Here is a 21,164-nt window from a genome sequence, read left to right on the forward strand (position 1 = left end):
CTTTCAAATAAATAAATAAATCTAAATTTTAAAGAATTATTTTCATTTATTTAAAACACAGAAGCAGAGAGACAGAAACAGATCTTCCATTCAGTGGTTCAATCTCAAAATGTCTGCAACAGCCGGGGTTGGGCCAGGCTGAAGCCAGGAACCAGGAACTCAGTCTGGGTCTCCCACATGGGTGGCAGGGATCCAACTGCATGAACCATCACTGCTGCCTCCAAAGGTACACATTAGCAGAAAGCTGGATTGGAAATGAAGCCAGGACTCGAACCCGAGCTCTCTGATACGGATGCAGGCATTCCAAGTAGCATCTTATCTGATGTACCAAGTACCTGCCCCAGAAATGCTGTTCTAAGAGCAGGAGGGAAGGGGCCAGATCCTCTTGGATGCTCACATCTTCCTTCTCATGTAGCCTCCCCCAGATGTAGATGTCCCTGCTTTGACAGCGCTGGTGTGGCCTGTCCCCTACTTGAGGTATGGTTCCATCTCTTCTTTGAGATGTTCAGTAGAGGCACTGGGTAGCAGGCAATCCTTGGACATCCTCAGAACCCTTAACTCTGGGCCGTCTTTGCTGTGCCTCTTGGGGAAGGGAAACCTCAAGCTTTTGCTCACTAAGGTGCTGCCCACTAGGAGGGACCTAGGTGAGCCTTGCGGGTCTGGGTTTGCAGCAGCTTGTGTAATGGCTGCCAGCCTGGCTGCCTGTCCTGAGATTCTTTTGGCCAAAACCTCTACTCAGTAAGGCCCTCGCTTCCCTCACAGCAGTTGTCAGTCTCAGAGTGATCAAGAGGTGTGTTTGTTGTTTGGTGTCATGGTCTTGTCCTTCGCTCTCCTTGTGGTCAGGGCCAAGCCTCTACCCTTAGCCACAAAACCTGCAGACTTTGGGGACCCTGCAGCAGTTTCTGTCTCTCTGTGGCCGCACACTCCGGTATCCATTGTGTGATTCCTATTTTTCTTGTTTTGTGGATCATACTGGTGTGGTGGTCCTAGAAGAGCCCACCGCCCTCCACATCCCCACTAGTGGGTTGCCACTAAGCCCTTTTCTCCTCCTTGTTCCTGGAAAAATCCCAGAAGCTCTCTCTGTGAGAAAACTGGAACCCATACTGATCCCTGCTTTTCCTTTACAGGCTAACACTGCTTTACTCGACCACGCTCTTCCTGGCCAGAGAGGCCTTCCGCAGAGCCTGTCTTAGTGGGGGTACCCAGCGAGACTGGAGCCAGACCCTCAACCTCCTGTGGCTAACGTGAGTTGTGCTTTGTCATGAGACAAGGTTCCGGAAGGCAAGCGCAGCTGTTGTCATCATGAAGCAGCAGCGTCCACCTAATGCTGAGTTGTCTGCAGATTCAGTCTTGCAGTGGAGTTCTGGGGGCCAGGCATGCAGCCAGAAGGGAGGAGTGTCTGCGTGGGAGGAGCTTCTTGGCTCATTTTCTCTCTAGATGTTCAGGAGCCAGGGGGAGGTTCCAGGCCTGATTTCTTGCTGTGGTTCTTTGGAAGTTGTTTCTGCTGTCCCCACACTGGGTCTCACTCAGCTTGTGCTATCCTTTGAATACCTAACCCTTTTGGCTTATGTTCTCTTCTGAGCTTTTAACAACTGCATAGTCCTGGTAGCTTTAAAATTTTTAGATGTTTTTACTTTTTTTTTTTTAATTTATTTGAGAGGCAAAGAGAGAGAAAAAGAGCTCCCATCCACTGGTTCGTTCCTCAAATGCCACAAGTAGGGCTTAGCCAAACTGAAGCTGTGAACCTGGAACTCATTCCAGGTCTCCCCTGAGGATGGCAGGGGCCCAACTACTTGGGCCATTACCTTCTGTTTCCCAGGGTCTCCATCAGCAGGAAGCTGGAATTGCAATCAGAGCCAGATGTACACCCAGGCATTCCAATATGGGCTGTGGATGTCCCAGGCTGTGGATGTCCCAGTCAGTGTTTCACTGCTTGGCCAAATGCCTGTCCTCATGAAAGCTTTTTAGGGGGTTCCTTAAATCTTTCTTCAATTCTGTTATGTGATTTCCCTTCTGAGCCTTTTAAAGTATTCTTTTTTTTTTTAATTTAAAGATTTATTTATTTATTTGAAAGGCAGAGTTAGAGAGAGACGGAGGCAGAGAAAGATATCTTCCATCTTCTGGTTCACTTCCCAGATGGCCACAATGGCCAGAACTGGGCTGATCCGGAGCCAGGAGCCAAGGGCTTCTTCCAGATCTCCCACATGAGTGCAGGGGCCCAAGCACTTGAGTCATCTACTGCTGCTTTCCCAGGAGCATTAGCAGGGAGCTAGATCGGAAGTGGAGCAGCCAGGATTCGAACCGGCACCTATTTATTGTATGCCGGCCTCACAGGCAGCAGCTTTACCCCATATGCCACAGTGCGTGCCCCTTAGAATGTTCTTGAAGACCAAGTACATCAGTTGAAAACTGTAATGACTTTTCAGCAGCTAGATGCATGCAGGCAGGGCTAGTGGTAGAGGTTGTTTCCCAATGTTGCCCTTGCGTAACTCCTTATTGCCTCATGGACTTGACTGTCATATTTATGAGTGTTCATTTTATTAGAGGAATGACTGTTAACTGTTCAGTCATGTTTAAAAGTGCATTGTGGGACATGTGTAAAAGGATACCGTGCACCAGACTGTTGGTTGTTTTGGGTGCAAGAACCGGCTGTGTGCAGTCTGTCGGCCATTCCAAGCACAGACAAAAGGCATTTTATTTTTGGGAATGTTGTTTATCACATCAGTATAAGCCAGTGGATAGGAGTGAAGGCTTTGGAGTTGGATCAGGATTGGGTCCAGTTTTGCCTTTGAGTAAACTGTTCATGACCTTGGTCAAATGACCCTTGCCTGTCAGCCTGTTTCCTCACCTTTTTTTGTTGTTGTTGTTTAATTTTTTCTTAAAACTGACTTGAAAATGTTATAGAGGGAGATACAGAGAGACTATCTCATCTAGGTTCACTCTCTAGATGGCCACAATGACCGGGGCTGAGCCAGGCCAGAGCCAGGAGCCAGGAGCTTCATCTTGGTCTCCCACCTGGGTGGCAGGGCACAAACATCTGAACCATTTTCCACTGCTTTCCCAGGCCATAGCAGAGAGCTGAATCAGAAGTGGAGCAGCCGGGACTCGAACCGGCGCCCATATGGGAAGCTGGTACTGCAGGCCGCGGCTTTACCCTCTACACCACAGTACCAACCCTTCCTCATCTTTTAAGTGGGGATAATGGCAGCAGGGATAATGGCAGCAGATTATGGTGAAGTGTCACTGGAGTAAAGGTTAAGGATCACAGTTTTTGGCCTGTAGTTAGGGCCTTGACAAATGCTTGCTGTTTTTGTTATGACCGTCTCGTTTTTGTTCAGTGTTGCTAGTTTGATATATATTTTATTTTACAATTTAGTGTATTAAAAAACATTATTTCCCCTCTTTTAGAGTCCCCCTGGGTGTGTTTTGGTCCTTGTTCCTGGGCTGGGTCTGGTTGCAGTTGCTTGAGGTGCCTGACCCTGATGTCGTCCCCCACTATGGAACTGGAGTGGTGCTGTTCGCTCTCTCGGCAGTGGTGGAACTTCTGGGAGAGCCCTTCTGGGTGTTGGCCCAAGCACATATGTTTGTTAAGCTCAAGGTCAGTGTGCCTTTTGCTGTGAATGGGAAATGCAAAGGATAACGGAGAGTGTGGTTTTTCTTTTTTCTTTTTATAAACATTTGTTTTATTTCATTTGAAATCAGAGTTACAGAGAGGCAGAGAGAGAGAGAATGTCATCTTCCATCTGCGGTTCACTCTCCAAATGGCCTCAATGGCCAGGGCTGGGCCAGTCCAAAGCCTGGAGCCGGGAGCTTCCTCTGGGTCCTCCATGTGGGTGTAGGGGCCCAACCATGTGGGTCATCTTTGGCTGCTCTCCATGTGCATTAGCAGGGAGCTGGATTGGAAGTGGAGCAGCTGGGACTCGAATTAATACCTATATGGAATGCCAGCGCTGCAGGTGGTGGCTTTATCTGCTATGCCACAGCACTGGCCCAGGAAAGTGTAGCTTTTAGAAAATGCTTTTATAGGAGAAAATTGATTTTTTCAGACTTGCATCTAAATAGGTGTTTGTTTATTTACTTGAAATTTTTTTTTTTTTTTTTTTTTTTGACAGGCAGAGTGGACAGTGAGAGAGAGAGACAGAGAGAAAGGTCTTCCTTTTGCCGTTGGTTCACCCTCCAATGGCCACAGCGGCCAGCGCGCTGCGGCCGGCGCACCGCGCTGATCCGATGCCAATGGCAGGAGCCAGGAGCCAGGTGCTTTTCCTGGTCTCCCATGGGGTGCAGGGCCCAAGCACCTGGGCCATCCTCCACTGCACTCCCTGGCCACAGCAGAGAGCTGGCCTGGAAGAGGGGCAACCGGGACAGAATCCGGCGCCCCAACCGGGACTAGAACCCGGTGTGCCAGCGCCGCTAGGCGGAGGATTAGCCTGCTGAGCCGCGGCGCCGGCCTATTTACTTGAAATTTGTCAGATGGATCGAGCCAAAGTTTATCTGCTGTAATGAGGAACTTACGCATTCAGATCAGCATTTAGAACTGTAAAGGATTTTGGATTCTTCTAGTGATTTTACCTAGTTGTGTACTAGGTCAACTTTTTATGATTTAAAATAAATAATTGTACACAAAAGAATATTTATAACATGTCTAAACCTTAAGGAATAACATACTGAAGATGCATGAACCTGGCTGCTCGGACACATGCCCCGCTCCCACTGCCGGGAGAACCACGCCCCTGGATTTTGTCGCTCCTGTGTGTCTGCCTGGTGATGCTGTTTGTGACGTGCACCTTCTCCCTGAGTTTGCAGGTGATTGCTGAGAGCCTGTCTGTAGTCCTCAAGAGCGTGCTGACAGCTTGTCTTGTGCTGTGGTTGCCTCACTGGGGACTGCACATTTTCTCTTTGGCCCAGGTAGGAGTCATGGCTTGTACCTTTTTGTATAACCTTTGTTTCTCCATCTGGGTTTTCTTCTGATTCCTGCCACTGTGTGGTTTATGTTGGCTTTAGTCACACATGTGGGGAAGGCTGTCCTTGCCACTGTGTCACCTCTGGCTGCCCTGCTGTACACTGAGACCATTATTGTCCCCTGGACCTGCAGGGGCCGTATACTCAGCCTCACTGTCAAACGTCAGAAACCCTCTTGGACATTCTGAGGGCAGGTCCCTATCAAACCGGCCTTAGATTGTCTGACACTCTTATGGGAAGAAAAAAGCAGTAAGAGGAGAGGGGTGGGAATTAAATTACATTGTGTTATTTTCCTTGGATTTCAATTACTTGTTTGCAGAATAGGAGGAAACTCTGCCAAGTATGTATTAAATTTAGATTGAAATCTCACATAATTTGTAGGGTATGAATTGAATCACAGAATTTTCAGCATGTAGCAATTTTGGCTTCTTTTTTTTAAAGATTTATTTTATTTATTTGAAATACAGATTTACAGAGAGAGAGAGAAGGAGAGAGATATAGAGAGAGATCTTCCATCTGCTGATTCACTCTCCAAATGGCTGCAACAGCAAGGACTGGGCCAGGCTGAAGTCAGGAGTCAGGAGCTTTTCCCAGGTCTTCCACGTGGGTGCAGGAGCAGGATGTGGGCCACCTTCCACTACTTTCCCAGGCCATAACAGGGAGCTGGATTGGAAGTGGAGTAGCCCGGACTTGGACCCATGCCCATACAGGATACCAGCGTTGCAGGCAGCGGCTCAACCTGCTAAGCCACAATGCTGGCCCTCGCTTTATTTCTAACTCATCATTTTCTAGTTCCCATTCATGTTTCCAGTTCTAATAAAAATATAACTAGAGTACAAGTGCTATTTTAGAAAATGAAACTGAAGACTAGATAGTTCTCAGGACATCTGATAGTACAAAACAGTAGTCTTGTTTTTAATTGTTATTTATTTGTTTGAAAGAGAGAGAGACAGGGCCGGCGCCGTGGCTCAATAGGCTAATCCTCCACCTTGCGGCGCCGGCACACCGGGTTCTAGTCCCGGTTGGGGCGCCGGATTCTGTCCCGGTTGCCCCTCTTCCAGGCCAGCTCTCTGCTATGGCCAGGGAGTGCAGTGGAGGATGGCCCAGGTGCTTGGGCCCTGCACCCCATGGGAGACCAGGAAAAGCACCTGGCTCCTGGCTCCTGCCAGGATCAGCGCGGTGCGCCGGCTGCAGCGGCGGCCATTGGAGGGTGAACCAACGGCAAAGGAAGACCTTTCTCTCTCTGTCTCTCTCTCTCTCACTGTCCTCTCTGCCTGTCAAAAAAAAAAAAAAAAAAAAAAAAAAAAAAAAAAAAAAAGAAAGAGAGAGAGACAGACGGATATCAATCGTCCATCCACTGGCTCATTCCTCAAATGTCCTCAACAAGTAAGGCCACGCAGACTGAAATCAAGAGCCCGGAACTCAATTCAGGTTTCCCATGTGGGTGGCAGGGATTCAAGTACTTGAGCTGTTCCCTGCTGCTTTCCAGGGTATGCATTGGCAGGAAGATAGAACTGGAAGCAGAGCTGGGACTTGAACTCAGGCATTTCTTTCTTTCTTTTTTTTTTTTTAATTTTTATTTGAAACTCAGAGTTACACGGAGAGAGGAGAGGCAGAGAGAGAGAGAGAAAGGTCTTCCATCCGATGGTTCACTCCCTAATTGGCCGTAGTGGTCGGAGCCGCGCTGATCTGAAGCCAGGAGCCAGGAGCACATGGATGCAGGGGCCCAAGGACTTGGGCCATCCTCAACTGCTTTCCTGTGCCATAGTAGAGAGCTGGAATGGAAGTGGAGCAGCCGGGACTCTAACCGGCACCCATATGGGATGCCGGTGCTTCAGGCCAGGGTGTTAAACCACTGCGCCACAGCGCCAGCCCCCTGAACTCAGACATTTCTTTCTTTCTTTCTTTTTTTTTTTTTTTTTTTTTTAAGGCAGAGTGGACAGTGAGAGAGAGAGAGACAGAGAGAAAGGTCTTCCTTTGCCATTGGTTCACCCTCCAATGGCTGCCACAGCCAGCGCGCTGCTGCTGGCACACCGCACTGATCTGAAGCCAGGAGCCAGGTGCTTCTCCTGGTCTCCCATGCGGGTACAGGGCCCAAGGACTTGGGCCATCCTCCACTGCACTCCCTGGCCACAGCAGAGAGCTGGCCTGGAAGAAGGGCAACCGGGACAGAATCCAGTGCCCTGACCGGGACTAGAACCCGGTGTGCCAGTGCCACAGGCAGAGGATTAGCCTATTGAGCTGTGGCGCCGGCCCAGGCATTTCCAAATGGAATGATAGTGTGCCAAGTGGCATCTTAACCACTGTGCCAAATGGCTAACCCCAGCCTGTAATTTTTATTAATGTATAGGAAGATAAATTAAGATTTTTAGTAATGATTTATTTGGAATTCCTTCACATATCCCAGGCAAAAATTACAACTATTTTTGTGGAATACGGAAGAGCTAGATTTAAAGTTAATAAAACAGGATTGAGGATTTCCTCCTAAAAACAATTGGCAGAGTTGACCATTTTAGAGAAATTACTTTTTTTTTTTTTTTTGCTACATGTTAATGGATCTAGAACTATAGTTCTAATCAGTCTTTTTTTTTTTTTTTTTTTTTTTTTTTTTTTTTGGTAAAATTTATTTACTTGAAAACAGAGTTACTGGGAGATAGAGAGAAAAATAGAGAGACTGAGAAAGATCTTCCTTCTGCTGGTTCACTCCCCAATGGCCAGGGCTGGGCCAGGCTGAAGCCAGGAGTTTCTTCCAGATCTCCCACGTGGATGCAGGGGCCCAGGAACTTGAGCCATCTTCCGCTGCTTTTTCAGGTGCATTTTCAGGGAGCTGGATTGGAAGCAGAGCAGCTGGGACTCAAACGGGCACCCATTTGGAATACTGGCACTGCAGTGGCAGCTTAACCCCCTACTCCACAGTGCTGGCCCCCAGTCATTGTTTTTTGTTTTTGTTTTTTAGGATTTATTTATTTATTTGAAAGGGTTACACAGAAAGAAGAGAGGCAGAGAGAGAGAGAGAGAGAGAGAGAGAAAGGGCTTTCCATCTACTGGTTCACTCCCCAATTGGCCGCACTGGCTGGAGCTGTGCCCATCCAAAGCCAGGATCTTCTTCTGGGTCTCCCAGAAGTGGGTGCAGGAGCCCAAGGACTTGAGCCATCTTCTACTGCTTTCCCAGGGTATAGCAGAGAGCTGGATTGGAAGCAGAGCACTCAGGATTTGAACCAGCACCCATATGGGATGCTGGCACTGCAGGCAGCGGCTTTACCTGTTGTGTCACAGTGCCAGCCCCCCAGTCATTATTTTTGATACACTCTCCCCAGTAGGACAGGCAGGCCACAGGGATGTCCAGATGTTGGTTGGCTCTTCTTGGGAAAGGCCCTTGCATTATGAGTTCCTGACTGTCATAGCTTCCACCTGGTTTATATCATAGGTCATAGTACAGTGAAACCAGTCTGGGTTTACTTCCTTATCATAAGACTTCTGAGAGCTCTTTGGGAAGTTCTCTGTCAGTGTCTGGGTGAGAGGTCTAAGAGTCAGCAGCACCTTATCGAAGCGGGTGAGCTCCACCCAGGACACTGGAATTCCCGTTTGTCCGACTCACCTCCAGTTTCCCTCTTAAATTGGTCCCTTGTCCCATGTGTCAAATAAAAAGGCCACTCCAGAATATATGGAGAACCTTGCAACTAAACAGTAAAAAGACGAACTATCCAGTTAAAAAGTAGGCAGAAGTTTTGAACAGACATTTCTCTAAAGATAAACAAATTAATGGGCAGGTAACCCAACAGTCAACATCCTTAGTTACTAGAGAAATGCAAAATCAAAACCACGGTGAGGCTGGTGCTGTGGCTCACTAGGCTAATCCTCTGCCTGCAGCACTGGCACACCGGGTTCTAGTCCTGGTTGGGGCACTGGATTCTGTCCTGGTTGCCCCTCTTCCAGGCCAGCTCTCTGCTGTGGCCCGGGAGTGCAGTGGAGGATGGCCCAAGTCCTTGGGCCCTGCACCCGCATGGGAGACCAGGAGAAGCACCTGGCTCCTGGCTTCGGATTAGTGCGATGCGCCGGTTGTAGCGCGCCATTGAAGGTGCCATTGAAGGGTGAACCAACAGCAAAGGAAGACCTTTCTCTCTGTCTCTCTGTTTCTCACTGTCCAGTCTGCCTGTCAAAAACAAACAAACAAACAAACAAAAAACACGGTGAGATATCACTTCATACCATTTTATTAAAAGAAATTAGAAAATAGCAAGTGTTGGTGAGGACATGGAGAAATGAAAACCCTCCTACCTTGCTGGTGGGATTGTTAACAGTGTAGCTGCTGTGGAAAACATAGCTGTTCCTCAAAATGTGAAACACAGGAATGTCACAGGACCCAGCCATTCTGCTCCCAAGTATTTAGAGCACTGAAAACATGCTTACACAGAAACTTGTACACAAATATTTATAGCAACACTATTCACAATAGCCAACAGGTAGAAACAACCCAAATGTTCATGAACTGATGAATGAGTAAAATATGGTGGCTTCTTATAATGCCATATTATTCAGCCATAAAAGTTAAACACTAGTTCATACTACAAGGTAGGTGAACCAAGTGGAAGAAGTCAGACAAAAGGCCACAAGCGTAGGATTCCATCTACATGTCATGTAGAGAAGGAGAGCAGATGCGTGTTGGCCCGAGTGTGGGGGAGTGGGTAGTAACTCCTTAATGAGTGCAGTTTCCATGTGGGGGCAGGAAAATGTCCTGGAATTAGATAGCAGTGGTGGTTGCCTACCAGTGTGAATGTACTAAAAGCGACACTAACTGCACACTTTAAGACAGAACAGTGAACTTCGTCTATATGCTCTTTTCCCCTCTGTAAACGTTATGATGCCTTCACTCAGATGATCTGTGGGTTCATCATGCTTCCCCGGGGTGCTGGTTCGGCAGGAAGGCTGTTGGCATCAGGTGGTGTGGCTTGAAGCAGAGCTGCTCCTGTTTTTAGAGCTTCAGACATGAAAGAGGGTGGTTGGTGGCTGGCAGTGAGGGACAGGGGAGCCTCGGCCTGCTCACCTGAGGTTCACCTTGGTCCCTGCTGTGCGCCTTTCTGCAGGAGTGGCCTGCTTTGTGCCAGTATGGAAGTCCCAGTCCCTCCTGAGGGTGTGCTTTCCTCAGGAGGCAGGAGGGTGCAAGGGAGCTTAAAGAAAGGGGTTTTTGGAACACTCCTCCCAGCCTGCAAACAATGATCCTGGCTCTTCCTGGCCAGGAGCCATTCTTTTGTCACAGATGGGTGGATGCAGGGGTGGACCCTCTTATCGCCCCTTCATTTCCTCCCCCTTCCTGTAGTAGCCCTTGCCCTGCCCACACACTGGGTGGAATGGAGAGAGCCAGCAGCTCAATTCTGCTTTGTAATCAGAAAGCCACAGGTTTCCGGGGTTTATGGAAATTCCAGAGCCCTAGAAGGCGGCAAGTCCCTGGCTGTTAACACATCAGGACCCTGGACCTTCACAGGGTACAGGCAAGGGTGAGGTGGGAGGGACCTAGTCTTTTGGCCAAATATAAACCTTTTGAGAATGTACCTGACCTTGCTGTGCCTCTTGAGCTAGTGACCATCTATTATGGAAGTTGTGTTCTGCCTGCCCATGAGAACTTACGTCCTCCCAGGAAGGGAAGGGAAGGGAAGTGTTTGGAACACCTTGCCCGAAAACACTGGCTCTGAGTGAACCACACTATTTTCCAAAGAGTGAGGGGTTGGCCAACAGAAAGTATGGTTAATTATGACAGTTGCATTCCTGGATTGGCCTTTAAGGTCATATTTATAGGCATGTCTTAATTTTATGTGGATATATTCAAACAGCTTAATTTCAATGCATTGTTTTCTTTTCTCAGCTCTTCTACACTGCAGTTCTGGTGCTCTGCTATGTTGTTTATTTCACAAAGTTACTGCTTTCCCCAGGATCCACCAAGCCACAGATTCTTCCTGTCTCCAGAATAACGGATCTGTTGCCCAGCCTTACCAAAACTGGAGTAAGTGTTGCAATTTATGAGTGTTGCAATTTATCTCATTGGTTTAATCACAGATTCTGAGAGAAAGGAACTGGAACCAATAGGTTGTTAACAATTGCAAAGATGATTTTCTAGCTCTGTTTATTTGACTCATTGCTGTGCACTAGGCCAGAGTTGCTAAATCAGACTCAATGTTTTGGCCTTGGAAAATTGTTGCAAAGACTGTCCTGTGCATTGTGGAATGGTTAGCAGCATCCCTGATTTCCGCCTACCAAATGCCAGTGGCAGCTACTCCCCAGCAAACACCCAGAAGTGTCTCCAGACACTGCCAAGCAACTCCTGGAGGGTAATATTGGTTAACACTTGGGATGGCTTTTCTTGGATGGAGCTTCTGCCACCTACCCATGGCACCAGGCCTCATGCCCAGTGCTTTCCGTGCCTTCTTCAAGGCTTACAGCAACTCTGCAGAGGCTGACACTGTCACTGTTTCTATTGTAGGCCCCAGGAGCTGGGGCTTAGTGAATAAACACCTGCCCGCAGTGAGGGTTGGAGTGAGGATGGGCTCAACTGCCAGCAGAGCGCAGGCTCCAACCACCCTGCTCCTCTCTGTTCTGCTTTGTCTTTTTTTTTCCCAGATTGACCCCCAGCATAGACAGCTGAAAGTTCTATGAAAGCAAGGGTGACCCCTCTGTAGTTTCTTGATCTAGCTGTTGGCCCGTGTTCCAGATGAGGCAGTAGGGCTGTAGGTGCCGAGGGGTGGCAGTGGGGCAACTCTGTTTCTCCTTGGCTCTTTGTCTCCACATATTTGGCTCTCGTGGGGTCCTTGCTGTCATGCATGGTGCTGGGACTGCACACGTTGCCTCAGCTGAGGGCCTTTACCACCTGCTCTGTTCCAGGCTTCTCCATTCTCCCCCATCATTCTTTGCAGGATGTGATGCGCTTAGTTGCGCTAAGGTGTGCACTGGGCTTCTCCTTATTTCTCTCTTGTGCCTACTTGAGAGAGTAGTAAAATATGTGAAACTTAAGTCCTGAGATTTACAGAATCCTGTTATCCAACTTTTCAAGGAAAACTAGTTAAGACATAGGCAAGCAGATGTGTTCTCACTGTCAGAATAGAGGTCTCCATTCTGATCGGCTTGATCTTGCCTGTGAACCTGATTCAGTACAACCACCGGGTGTACCACCGTCTACCTACATGCAGTGTAGCTGGCTAGGATTCAGGATTGCTTCTGCCATCTGCCCACAGAGCAGGTGTGGGGGTACAGAAAATTCTCTTCCTCGAGGTGCCCACTGAACCCAGCCTGGCCAGCCACTGTGCTCCAGGCATATTCTAGAAAAGAGCATTTAAACCCTTACTGTAAGCAGAGAGAGGGGATAATGAAGAGGCTGTAGAGTGATTGTTAAGGGTTTGGAACACAGAGCTTCTGTTTCTTTTTTTTTAAGATTTCTTTCTTTCTTTATTTTATTTATTTTATTTGACAGGTAGAGTTATAGACAGTGAGAGAGACAGAGAGAAAGGTCTTCCTTCCATTGGTTTACTCCCCAAATGGCCGCTACGGCTGGCGCTGTGCTGATCCGAAGCCAGGAGCCAGGTCTTTCTTCCTGGTTTCTCATGCAGATGCAGGGGCCCAAGCACTTGGGCCATCCTCCACTGCCTTCCCAGGCCACAGCAGAGAGCTGACCTGGAAGAGGAGCAGCTGGGACTAGACCTGGTGCCCATATGGGATGCCAGCACCACAGGCGGAGGATTAACCAAGTGAGCCATAGTACCAGCCAATTTATTTATTTATTTGTTTGAAAGAGTTACACAGAGTGAGAAGGAGAGGCAGAGAGAGAGAGAGAGAGAGAGAGAGAGAGAGAGGTCTTCCATCTGCTGGTTCCCTCCCCAATTGGCCACAACGGCTGGAGCTGTGTCAGTCAGCAGCCAGGAGCCAGGAGCTTCTTCCGGGTCTTCCACATGGGTGCAGGGGCCCAAGGACTTGGGCCATCTTCTACTACTTTCCCAGGCCACAGCTGAAAGCTGGATGGGAAGTGGACCAGCCAGGACTTGATCTGGGGCTCATATAGGATGCAGGCACTGCAGACTGCGGTTTTACCCGCTACGCCACAGTGCCAGCGCTGAGCTTCTGCTTCTTTTTCTGATAGATAGGGAGAATAATAGAACCTCCTGGCTAAGGCTATTTTGAGAACCCATGGATGGGGCATATAAGGTGCTTAACACTGTGGCCTGGCATGAGTGGGCATGCCTGAGTGGCAGCTGATGTTACCACCATGGCCCTGCTGCTCTGAGAGCAGAGGTGGCTCCTGGGACCTGCTTGAAAGGCAGATGCTGACGGCATTGGTGTGGGAACTCAGAGTTCCGTCTGGCAGCCTCCCCTGATGGTAGCCTTGTCCGTACTGCCTGGACAGAAGCCTGTTCCTGCCGCACACAGTGGCACTGTTGCTGCTGACAAGCTCGGTGCTCTTTGGAACACAGACGTAGGGAAAATGATTTGTCATTCTCCGGGAGGCATCAGGGATAGAGCGGCCTCAGGATCTTCCTCTTTCAAGCGAGGTTGTGGAGCTTGTGTGAGCTGTGAGGCTCCTCTGAAGACTACAGCAGTTCCATCTCTGGAGTTTGACAAAGAGCCATTTCCAGGAACTGCCACTGACAGCGCGCTCTGTGCCAGGCACTGCGCCATGCATTCTCTGTGGATTCGTGTGTTCAGTCCTCGTAGTGGCACTCAGAGGTAAATACTCTTTTCTCCATTTCACAGATGAGAACTTGGAGGTTCACAGGAGTTAAGTGGCTAAGCCAAACTCACACAGCTCATGGTGGACCCACTTCTCTCTACCTTCTGTGGACTAACCTTCGTCTCTGTCCTTAACCTCCATGCTCTCATCTTTCAGAAGAAATTGTCTCATTGCCCTTGGTAGTTATTGGTTTACTCAAAGATTGGGAAGTGCCATGTAGAACTGTTCATTGTTCATGTTGAGTATTTGAAGACAAGTAAAGAAGTGAGTCGAACCTGAATACCCAACTCGATGCCCCAAGGCAGCTGTCTGCCCTGGGGCTCCCTGGTTCAAAACTGGGTGAACGAGTACATTCAAAATGCGTTTGCCCAAAGTATGAGATTCCCCTTTGTATTATAGAATTTCATCTTCTTTAACGATATTTATTGAGTCTTATGATAAATTAATGGACCCTCAAAAAATGGCCACCTTTTGTGTTTTTTTTTTTTTTGACATTTCTGAGTGATTTAAGAGATCTGGTAATATTTCAGTAACACTGAAATGGTCAGGTGTATTAAGCTTTATTAAGTGGTAAGCACTGTATCAGGTGCCCCAAGTGGAGTCCCTGGCCTCAGAATTTGCACTGTGGTGAGGACAGAGGGTGGGCACTCAGCTAGCTACCCTGCTGCACATTCTGGGGGAAGAACTGATGAACTGCATCTGGGAGCATCAGAAAGGCTTCATGGAGGAAGCTCCCTCTGAGCTGTCATGGACACACGGGTGGGCAGGGTAAAATGTGAATGGTGGACGTGCGCCTGGGTAGCTGCTGTGCCCAGGACCTATTGCACGCCTGTTGGGACTGGGAATGCAGGAGTGACTGGGGTGCTTCTGTTGGCTTCATAGCTGGGGAGGAGGAGCTGACAGAAGGTGAACAGAGGCTAAGAAGGGAGGTGAGCCTGGCAGGTGGTGGTGGCCTCAGTGCTGTGGATTTTGGTTTTAATTTTGGGGCAGTGGTTCCTCAGAAAAGGCTTTGAAGTGGTGCGGAATCTAAAGGGCTGAGCTGAGGAGCTTGGATTCCCAGTGCCTCACTGGCTCTCATTCATCCTCATACCAGCTCCATGAGGCAGGACTTCGCATCCCATTTTGCAGATGGGAAAACTAAGGTTTAGCAAAAGTTAAGCATGGTGAGTCAAGGAACTACAATTTGAATCTACAAGTCTCCAACGTTAACTACAGTCTCCAATGTTAACTCCGAAGCCCACCCTCACTGTGAGACGGTGGGCTCGAGGAGGAGTGGAAAGCAAAGCAGCTCAGTGGGCCGCGGAGGCACAGAGAGGATAGATGGGAGGTGTGGGGGGGGGGACACAGCTCGGGCGGGTCCAGATGGGTGGAGCAGGAAGCAGAGAGCAAGCGGTGTCCTGTGGGGTGGTGGAGGCTGTGGGGGGTGTGTGGACAGGGCTGTGTTCCCAGGCTCTTGTCGGTGTGGGAAGGTCCAGCAGACTGGGTTCCCTGTGTCAGAGTCTGAGAAGGGTTAAAGCACAGTGACTGCAGCCTTCCGTGGGGTCAACCAAGCTGCAGCCGCTCCATCCATACAGTGGGGCAGTGGGTGCCTTGTGGGTCAGGGGGTTGGGAGCAGTTCCCACGCAGACAGGCTGCAGCTGCTGTGGCTTCACGCTTCCCCCAGGAGTCTTGCTTAAAGAGCTCATTAGCTCCTCCCGCCCATTCACAGCCTGCTTGGGCTTCTCAAGAGCTGCTAGGCAAACTGCACTTTTCACTTCCTTTGAAAAGAGCTTGGGGGCTGGGGAGGGCGCCCTGTCAGACAGCAAGGGCTTTACCATCTTCCTGCAGCTGACAGTGCCCCCTAGTGGTGCTCTGGGGTGCTCTTTGTTCTGGGAAAAGGAGACCGCCAGGTTTTCCACATCCTTCTCACTGGGGAAGTCAGCCGGGACTGTAGCAGCCCTGGCATCTACTCTAGGGTCAGTCACAGCTTGAAGGCGTCCTTGGGGAGGACTGAGGTGCGTCCTCCCACTGCTGGAAGAACGTTTTGGAGCCCAAGGGGTGACGAGAATGGGAGCTAGAAATGATCCTTGCTGTCAGAGTTGCTGTGGACTTACCAGTGTAGCCACCAACCGCATTGCTGTCGAGCATTTTGGAATGTGGCCAGTCTGAGTTGAGATGATCTGTAAGTGCCAAATACTCACTGGACTTTTCAGAGCCTTAGTATGCAAAAAATACTGTGAAATGACTCTAATATTTTTTAAAATATTTATTTATTTGTTTGAAAGAGTTACACAGAGAGAAAAGGAAAGGCAGAGAGGGACAGAGGTCTTCCATCTGCTGGTTCACTCCCTAATTGGCCACAACAGCTGGAGCTGTGTCAATCTGAAGCCAGGAGCCAGGAGCTTCTTTCGGGTCTCCCATGCGGGTGCAGGGGCCCAAGGACTTGGGCCATCTTCCACTGCTTTCCTAGGCCATAGAAGAGAGCTGGATCGGAAGTGGAGCAGCTGGGACTTGAACCAGCACTCATATGGCATGCCAGCACTACAGGGGGTGGCTGTACCTGCTACATTGCAGCACTGGCCCCTCTAATATTTTTAACTTTGATTCATATTAAATTAAAATATTTGTAATAAATTGAAACTGATTTCACTTGCTTCTTTTTCCTGTTCCTTGTGACTACTAGAAAATTTAGTGTGTGTGTGGCCTAGAGCATAGGCTCCAGGCTTGCCCTTGGGCCCACTTTTGTGGCTGAGAGTGACCTTTTAGAGAAGTGGAGTGCACTTGACCTTGTGATTCACCCCTCCCCTCCCAAAGAGCCTTCCCAAATCCCAACACTCAAAAGTCATAACTTGGAATAATCAGTACTTTTCAAAACACAGAGGAAACTGGGAGGAGTACAAGGATAGGAGTCAGAGATGATAATAGCTAGCTCACTGGGCCACTGCTCCATTTTTTTTTTTTTTTTTTTTTTTTTTTGGACAGGCAGAGTGGACAGCGAGAGAGAGACAGAGAGAAAGGTCTTCCTTTGCCGTTGGTTCACCCTCCAATGGCCGCCGCGGCCGGCGCGCTGCGGCCGGCGCACTGCGCTGATCCGATGGCAGGAGCCAGGAGCCAGGAGCCAGGTGCTTTTCCTGGTCTCCCATGGGGTGCAGGGCCCAAGCACTTGGGCCATCCTCCACTGCACTCCCTGGCCACAGCAGAGAGCTGGCCTGGAAGAGGGGCAACCGGGACAGAATCCGGCACCCCGACCGGGACTAGAACCCGGTGTGCCGGCGCCTCAAGGCGGAGGATTAGCCTAGTGAGCCGCGGCGCCGGCCCCACTGCTCCATTTTGTGGTCAGTTTTGTGGCCTTAAGGCCATCTGCCTTATAAGTTGACCTCTGCCCTATTTAAGTATTTGCTTCTTTCTTGCCCTCTTTGTCCTTAGGAGATGGGTAGTTGGAGGCCTCTCGGAGTTTTGGAAGAGCCGTATCAGTTTTGTTTTTCCTTTTCTTTTTTCCTGAGTGGTACTGATTCTAAGTATTTTAACTGATTGGGGAAAACTGAATTTCTTGTTTTAGCATTTATTTGAAAAGCAGAGTGACAGAAAAGAGATCTTCCATCTGCTGATTTATTCCCCAAAGACCTTCTTCATCCACTGCCTCACAGGATGCATTAGTAGGGAGCTGGACTGGAAGCACAGAGTAACCAGAACATAGACCAGGCACTCAGATATGGGATGCAGTATCGTCAGTGATGGATTAACCCCGCTGTACCGCAGTGCCCGCCCTTGAATTTCTTTTGAATTATATAAGCACAGCTTATAAACTCTATGCAAAAGAGCCCTGCTTGATTGAATATGGTATTCATATATGGACCCTGTAGAGCAGAAATTGTTCTCTGGCTTGGCATGCTTCATTTTTTAAGTATTTTTTTTCTTTATTTGAAAGGCAAAGCAATAAAAGAGAGAAAGAGAGAGAGATTGCTAGAGAGAGTGCTTCCATCTGCTGATTCACTCCCAAATGCCTGCAACAGGCAGGGCTGGGTGTGGCCGAACAAGAGCCAGGAAGTCAATCCAGGTCTCACATGGGTAGCAGGGATCCAAGGACTTCAGCCATCACTGCTGCTTCCCTGTGTACATATTAGCTGGAAGCTGAGGCAGAGATTGAACTCAGGCATTCAGATGTGGGATGCTGGCGTCCCAAGAGGTGGCCTAACCCACTGTGCCACAATGCTCAGCCCACTTCAGATACTCTGTAAGGGAAGGCCCATGAGCTGGAGGTGTCAGCTCGATGTGGCCAGGGTACTGACTGGACCTCCATGGGGCAGTAGCAATTCTTGAGGAGTCTCCGCCTGTGGATCCTCCACTGCCTTCCCGGGCCACAGCAGAGGGCTGGCCTGGAAGAGGAGCAACCGGGACAGAATCCGGTGCCCCGACCGGGACTAGAACCTGGGGTGCTGGCGCCGCAGGCGGAGGATTAGCCTAGTGAGCCGCGGTGCCGGCCTAGATGTTTTTCTGTGCTTAGATTTAAATGGGGAATTGCAGGGGTCAGGGGATATTCAAATCAGGGTTTAGGGACTAGAGTGAGTTTGACTGTCATGTAGCACTGTGTTCTTAGACCTGACATGCCTGGGATTTTGTGTTTGTTTTGTTTTCTCTTCCAGGCTTTTGTAAATTGGAAAGAGGCTAAACTGACCTGGAGTTTTTTCAAGCAGTCCTTCTTGAAACAGATTTTGACTGAAGGTAAGGAAGACATGGCTCTGAGCAGTGAGGAGACCTCCGCAGAAGGACTGCTGTTACCTGGGTACCTGCCTGCAACCCCCTGAGCACAAAGACCTCAGAAATGGTGTTTTTGTTTTTGTTTTTTCAGATAAGGAGAGGAAAACCAACTTTCATTTAGTGTTATGTTTTACGTATTGAGGAAGCTGAGGGTCAGGAGATTTGTAGAGCTTCTTCAGGATTCTACAGTAAAGTAGAACAGCTTTTTTGGGATCCAAGTCTAACTCTATAACCCCATTCCATCATTTTAATAAATGTATTATACAAGTATTACTTTTATAAATAAATATTTAAATAAATAAACCCTTAAAAATATTACTTCTGTTATAGAAAAGAAACTGGCCATTATTACCACATCCTAATTTTTTATACATTTTCTACTTTTTTTCAACTTGTTTATGAACCAGGATTTTCATCATCATTTTACTTTCTTGAACAGCAAGATTGGCTTGTGTACTGGTTTGATCAGACTTGTTTGTTTGTTTTCTATAGATTTTTATTTTATTTATTTGAGAGGTAGAGTTATAGAGAGAGGGAGAGACAGAGAGAGAGGTCTTCTATCTACTGGTTCACTCCCCAAATGGCTGCAAGGGCTGGAGCCAGGCCGATCAGGAGCCAGGAGCTTCTTCCAGGTCTCCACACGGGTGCAGGAGCCCAAGTTCTTGGACCATCTTCTACTGCCTTCCCTGGCCATAGCAGAGAGGGGCAGCAGGGACTATGGGATGCCATCGCAGCAGGTGGAGGCTTAGCCCACTACACCACAATGCTGGCCCTCAGACTTTTTTTTTAGAAAAAGATTTATTTTGTATTTATTTGAAAGGCAGAGTTATGGTGGGGTGGGGTGCTATCTTCTATCCACTGGTTCACTCCCTAAATGGCTTCAACAGCTGGGGCTGTTGCAGGCCAATCCCAGGAGCCCAGAGCTTCCTCTAGGTCTCCCCACATGGGTAACAGGGTCATCCTTTACTGGGGCCATCCTACAGTATGCACATCAGCAGGGAACTGGGTGAGAAGTGGAGCAGCCAGGACTCAAACCAATGCCCATATGGATGCCCTCTTCGCAGGTGGCAGCTAAACCAATTATGCCATGACACTGGGCCTCTTGATCAGGCTTCCTTTTTTTTTTTTTTTTAGATTTGTTTGTTTATTTGAAAGGCAGAGTTACAGAGAGGCAGAGGCAGAGAAAGACAGAGGGAGAGAGGTCATCCATCCACTGGTTTATCTGCAATGGCTGGAGCTGCGCTGATCCAAAGCAGGAGCCAAGAGCTTCTTCTGGGTCTCCCACACGGGTACAGGGTCCCAAAGACTTGGGCCATCTTCTGCTGCTTTCCCAGGCCATAGCAGAGAGCTGGATGGGAAGTGGAGCAGCTGGGACTTGAACCGGTACCCATATGGGATGCTGGCACTGCGGCAGTGGCTTTACCTAATACTACACCAAAGCGCCAGCCTGGACAGAGCTCTTGATGCAGAGAGCTGGCAGGGAGCTGAAGGCATGTTGTATACATGTGTGTATGCATGCATATGCATGTATGCTTATGTATGTGTTGGTTTATTTGTATTCACAATTAACAAAAAATGAGATTTGAGGCATCTGTAAAGTGTTGAAGGTAATAGTTCCTCTTTAAATACAAATTTCATATCTATACACCTATTGTATATTACTGGATGTATTTTTTAATCTTTTCAGAATTATAGATTAATCATAAAAATAATATAACCCCTTTATAAAAGTCACTGAAATATAAAAAAGTTCCCTATAATCCTAGAATTCATTTTTTTAATATTTAAAATTCTTACATAGGTTTTATTACCTTGGTTTTTTTTTTTTTATTTTTTTGACAGGCAGAGTGGACAGTGAGAGAGAGAGACAGAGAGAAAGGTCTTTCTTTGCCGTTGGTTCACCCTCCAATGGCTGCCGCGGCTGGCGCATTGCGGCAGGCGCACTGCACTGATCCAATGGCAGGAGCCAGATACTTCTCCTGGTCTCCCATGGGGTGCAGGGCCCAAGCACTTGGGCCATCCTCCACTGCACTCCCTGGCCACAGCAGAGAGCTGGCCTGGAAGAGGGGCAACCGGGACAGAATCCGGTGCCCCTACCCTGACTAGAACCCGGTGTGCCGGCGCCACAGGCGGAGGATTAGCCCATTGAGCCACAGCGGCAGCCTTACCTTGTTATATTATCTCTTTTTTTAAAATAGTTATTTATTTATTTGAAAGAGTTACACAGAGAGAGGAGAGGCAGAGAAAGAGAGAGAGAGAGAGAGAGAGAGGTCTTCCATCTGATGGTTTACTCCCCAATTGGCATCATTGGCTGGAGCTGCACCAATCCGAAGCCAGGAGCCAGGAGCTTCCTCTAGGTCTCCCATGGGTCTAAGGACTTGGGCCATCTTCTACTGCTTTCCTAGGCTACCGCAGAGAGCTGGATTGGAAGTGGAGTAGCTGGGTTTTGAACTGGCACCCATATGGGATGCCGGCACTTCAGGCCAGGGCATTAACCCGCTGGGCCATAGCACCAGACCCGTATTATCTTTTTTTAAGGTGTGGCTCCAAGGGGAAGTAATTGTCTCTTTACCTGTTTCCCATCTGTGACCTCAGGCATAGGACCAGCGGTATCTAAGAGCTGTTGAGATGTGGAAAATGTGTGTTTCTGACCTGAGCTTGGAAGTTTGCCACTGCCAAAGTGAAACTGTCCCAAGGCCTCCTGGGGAAGCAAGGGTCAGCCAGCATTGCTCAGTGGAGGCACCTGAGCCCTAAGCTC

At 48.6% G+C, this 21,164-nt stretch overlaps 1 protein-coding gene across 3 annotated transcripts in view; it reads left to right on the forward strand.

Moving 5' to 3' along the window:
• The window catches only part of RFT1 (RFT1 homolog), a 50,286-nt gene that overhangs the window by 6,924 nt on the left and 22,198 nt on the right, over window positions 1-21,164 (forward strand). For all 3 annotated transcript variants that reach the window (XM_070050720.1, XM_070050721.1, XM_070050722.1), the window contains exons 3-7: window positions 1,128-1,244; window positions 3,409-3,598; window positions 4,804-4,905; window positions 10,820-10,957; window positions 18,292-18,370. In XM_070050720.1, the coding sequence (XP_069906821.1) occupies window positions 1,128-1,244; window positions 3,409-3,598; window positions 4,804-4,905; window positions 10,820-10,957; window positions 18,292-18,370 (626 nt within the window). The remainder of the gene's footprint in view (window positions 1-1,127; window positions 1,245-3,408; window positions 3,599-4,803; window positions 4,906-10,819; window positions 10,958-18,291; window positions 18,371-21,164) is intronic.

Source organism: Oryctolagus cuniculus, chromosome 10 (assembly GCF_964237555.1).
Source record: "Oryctolagus cuniculus chromosome 10, mOryCun1.1, whole genome shotgun sequence".
NCBI classification, from domain to species: Eukaryota; Metazoa; Chordata; class Mammalia; order Lagomorpha; family Leporidae; genus Oryctolagus; species Oryctolagus cuniculus.